At 43.0% G+C, this 4,528-nt stretch overlaps 1 protein-coding gene across 1 annotated transcript; it reads left to right on the top strand.

The window, feature by feature from the left end:
• The first annotated feature begins 1,665 nt into the window (after nucleotides 1-1,665).
• LOC124888524 (uncharacterized mitochondrial protein AtMg01110-like) lies at nucleotides 1,666-3,866 on the top strand. The gene has a single exon (XM_047399056.1). It carries the CDS (start codon nucleotides 2,963-2,965, stop codon nucleotides 3,683-3,685), a length of 723 nt encoding a protein of 240 aa, XP_047255012.1. The 5' UTR covers nucleotides 1,666-2,962; the 3' UTR covers nucleotides 3,686-3,866.
• Nucleotides 3,867-4,528: the final 662 nt, after the last annotated feature.

Below are 4,528 nucleotides of genomic sequence, written 5' to 3'. Positions count from 1 at the left end.
AGCTATTGTGAAGCCTAGAAAGGCGGAAGCGGAAAATCGCTTATACCGAGTTCCCCAACAGCAGCTTAGCTTAGTAGCAACACTCTTTCTACCGGCCGGCGTGGCGCTGCTGGATGCTTCTGATCAATAGAACATGAAGAGGAGGAGTAGGAGTTCGCTTTAGGGGCGGAATCAATTCGAAAATACAAAAATGAACGAGTTATTAGAAGCTGTCGTGCCTTTTGTGACAAGTTTCCAAGAAACTTTGAGCGGGAGACAGGGGGCGAACCCGCAGGTTCCCGATGCCCTACCTGAAGCCCCATCGCAGGGTACCAATTTTCCTCTACCCAAAATAGTTGGGCAAGAAAGGGGGGAACCTTTTTTTATAAGAAGAAATGAAAGTATGGAGGCCTTTATGCTCAATCGAATAAGAAAGCTATACAGGCAGAATAGCCTTTTTCTGCTTTCTAAAGCAAAGGGGGAGTATTGGTCAGAAGTAAAGACCACACTCCACAATTGTGGCTCTCAGAAAGAGTATTACAGGTTACTGTGTTTCGAGAACAGAGATCTGCAAATCAGGGAGAGAAAACATGAATGTTTTTTTTCTCTTTCAAGAGATTCTGTCTCGGAATCGTGCCTTGAGGGGGGATGCTGCCAATCCTACCGAGGACTTTATGGATTTCTTTTCCGGGAAGCGAGAGGTACTGGAGTTTTCACATTTGAATTTCTCAACCATTCCACGTTCCCGAAACGGATCCTATCAAATATTTCACATTTTCTATGATTATCTCTATTTCAGGTATTCGGGGAATCCTCCTTTAGTTTCACACTGGGGAGATCTCGACTCTTAGGAGAGGGGGGGGTTGCTTTGAACCTATCTTTTCTCTAAGAGAAAGGTGACTGCCCTAAGGGCTAATGACTTAAAAAAAGAAAGAGGGGAGGGGCTAGTACGATAGCACCATTGGTTACTACAGCATTTTCGGTTTTTGAATCCTTAGCGTCCTTGCTTTTCAGCTAGTTGTTGAACGACGGCATGACCAGTTCTTGAATCTATTTCCTCATCTTGTAATAGGTAGGGTTGGGTAAAGGCAGTGATCCCACCCATGGTTGGAGTAAAGGTTCGAAAAGTGGGAGTTTGATCATCCTTTCCCTAGGAGGGATATCACCAATCGTGCAAGCGCGAAGGTTTGGTGTGGGTAACCCTATCCCTCTCGAAGCAGTATGCTACACGTCCTGGGATTACGAACTTTATATTTCCCGAAATTTCGGGGGGAGTAGTCTTAATAATAGGCAAAGTAGGCAAAGGGTCTTCCGTAACAGACCTTACTTAACGGTCGAGTACCGAGAGCTCCTCATCCCCAATTGAGTTGCAAAATCTAAGCTATCAACCATCTCTCCTCTTCGATCTTATTGGCCCCCTTGCATTCGACTTCTTATGGCGCTCTATCAGCTAGTTAGGTTAGCTAGCCATTCTTTTCCTAGTCTTAGTTTCTATAAAGCAATATTGGATAGAGTACCTATGAAGATGTCTTATACTTATAAACCCTCTGTCGCACTTTCTATGGCACGTTAGGAGCACCTCAGAAAAAGTATATTGGTGGGCATGTCTACGAGCAATCTTATTAAAGTGAATGCATGCGTCGGAAGGTCTATTCCTTAACTAATAATAAAAATAATAAACCAGAATGGATGTTTTCAAATTCTTCGTCAAAGGAGAATTGATCACCCCGATGAATGGACAGTTTTTCCAATGGTGCAGCTTTACCTGGCATTCTATTATATAATTAATATAGAATTATATAATATAGGGTCATCGGTCGATAGGTCTGTCTACTCCCAAGCTTGATTTTGCTAGTTGGTACTAGAATTGCTAATGGGACGGTTAAAGACTGAAATTCGAGATCGGTTCCTCTTTTGGGGAGTTCACTCTCAACCAAGCGCGTTAAAGGAAGACCTATGATGTGTTAAGAAGTTCTCTAGTCAGCAATCACACATGGGAGTCTTTCCAAAGATTCTCTCGGAAAGGGGTTCTGGTAAAGCTTTTCTTGTACCTGCGTTAGGAGCACCACGTAGAAGGTTTATTTTGGGACAGCTATCGAAAAAGATTCTTTAGGGCAAAGCAAAGGCATTCGTGTGATAGTCTTATTTATTCCTATTATGTGATTATGTGCGGCTATTACGGAATATCCGAGACTTGGCAATATAAAGACTTCCGCCAAGCAAGCCATGTCATTCATCAGAGAAGTAGACCGAGCCATCCTAAAGAGACTTTCTTCTGTTCTAGGTTTCCACAAAGCGGTATCAGGGTATGAGAACGCCTTTCTCCTTTTAGCTTTAGTCGGTCGAGTAGCTTATTCGAACGTTGTGAACTCATTCCTGCCTTTGCAATACCAGCGCATCTTGTGCCACAGAATTGGTTGTGCTCTGCCTCTTCCCCTCTATCAGAAGATTGCCTTGTGTGGAAGGTTGACTCTGAACTTCAGTCAATGGGAGGAATCCCCTTCTCTAAGGTTCTTTGTATGGCACTCTAAACTCTCTTTCTTACGTGAGACAGAAAGTGTAACTACCGAAGCTCTTTCAACTTGTCCTGTCTTTGGATAAGTATTGCGGTTAAGTCAGTTAACAAGATGAGAGTCGGAAAATGGAAATAAGAACTGTCAAGTGATTCGTCGAATGCTTCTACTTATGTAGATGGAGTCCAGTACGCTACTATATATACTGATAATTCCCAAGACAATATCGGGATTGGGCACAGTATGAAAGATCTTTGAAATCCTTGATAGTCTGGAAAGGGAACGCGAATCTAGCCACCACTTTCTCTATTTAAAGAAAAAGAAAACTTCCCCAGACTGAGAGATTGCTAATCCTTTTTCTTCGCCTGGTGAAATTAAACAAAACTGAAAACTGGAATAATCAGAGGCGCATCTTTGCGATATGTAATTACATAAAGCAGAGGTTGCTCTTTCCTGTCCACAAATGGTCAATGGAGGTTCTTTCTCGTCTCCGGACGGATGGAACTTTCAACCAAGAGTTTCCATTGTCACTTTTGAGAGAAGGAAAGAAGAATGAGTGTTATTCCTTTGATCTTAAGTCGGCAACGGATCGTTGGCCATTGAGTGTCATGTTTGCCCTTATGTCTTGTATGTTTGGGCCAACATTGGCGTCTTCAATTGTCAACAGCTCTTTGGGCCTCAACACCTTTCTAGTCGGGAAACCGATTGTGAAAAGGATGAGTGAGGTTGCCTTTCTTTGTGGTCAGCCGTTAGGTTACTACTCCTCATGGTCACTCTTTGCATTGTCCCACCACTATGTAGTGTGGTTGGCAGCAAAACGAGCTTACCCGCAGAGAACCACCCCTTTTAAGGACTATGCCTTGCTAGGTGATGATATCCTAATCACTGATGCACTTGTGGCACAACAGTATAGGATACTACTGGATAAACTCGGTGTGACCATTTCGGAGGCCAAATCGATAATATCTGAAACTGGTTGCGTCGAGTTTGCCAAGAGATTCTGGGTCAAGTCAATGCAAATTGACCTGTCTCCAGTCTCTCTTCGGCTGTTGTTATCTTGTAGGATGACTATTGGTCTCTGTTCTATCCGTAATAAATACCTTGTAAGTGTTTCTACATTACAGAGGTTGGGTGGAGCGGGATTTAGAGTCCGTTCGCTTTCTCGACTCAATCTAAACGTTGGGAAAGATTAAAGGCTGCCTGTTGCAAGCCAAACCGGTCACATCCTCTACCTCTTGAATGGTGGATTGGAAGGTTTGGAAACCTCAATCCCGGAAAGATAGTGGATTATCTTCGGAGGGAATTAAAACCCAAAGAGATAGATCTCTTCCTAGAAGAGATGGTGTTTGATAAGGAACGTGATATTCTTGAGCATACAGTGATACTCAATTGGGTAAAACTGTGGCTTAAGTGGTGTCACTGGTACTATACGGTTGCATTATATGAGGAGGTATCCATCGATGAGATGATGGATGTTCCTATGTGTAGCACGACCTGGAAAAGATCGAACAAAGATTTTGATTTAATCAAGTTTGGTCTGATCTGGAAGTGTTATGATATGGGAGTCGGTTGGGATTTATCGACTACACCAAGGTGGTTGCTAGATCCTAATACCGTTATCCAATTCGATAGGTGGATATATGGTGGTATTTCAGGAGGTGATTTCATGATGGCACCGGTAGACTTACCATCGCCGGTGAAAGGGCGCAGGTCATAAGACTGAAAACTGGAATAATCCTTCCTAAGAAAAGAGCTTTCGGTAATAGCATGAGAAAGAAGAAGGTGACTTCCCAAGTCTGTTGACCATCCTCCGAAATAGGTGTGATAAAGTCTGAAATCATTCATGGGTATATGGGTCCGACGAGAAAGACTCTTTGTTGAGCTAGATTCCCACCCGGCTCTCATCAAGTTGTCTTCCAAGGTAGGTCTCTTATATTCATACTCACCTCTTCTCTAAGATGAGGCTACTACTATTGACCCTGTCTTTAAGCCTTTGATTTGAATAATCAGGTCTTGTTTCTGATGGACTTCATTTA

Source organism: Capsicum annuum, chromosome 11, assembly GCF_002878395.1.
Source record: "Capsicum annuum cultivar UCD-10X-F1 chromosome 11, UCD10Xv1.1, whole genome shotgun sequence".
In the NCBI taxonomy this organism is placed as follows: Eukaryota; Viridiplantae; Streptophyta; class Magnoliopsida; order Solanales; family Solanaceae; genus Capsicum; species Capsicum annuum.
Note: the sequence above shows the minus strand (reverse complement) of the source record. Positions and strands in the feature narration are given on the sequence as shown.

Excerpts from the sequence above, each read along its gene's own strand:
- LOC124888524 (XM_047399056.1), top strand. The coding sequence starts at position 2,963 with ATGGAGGTTCTTTCTCGTCTCCGGACGGATGGAACTTTCAACCAAGAG.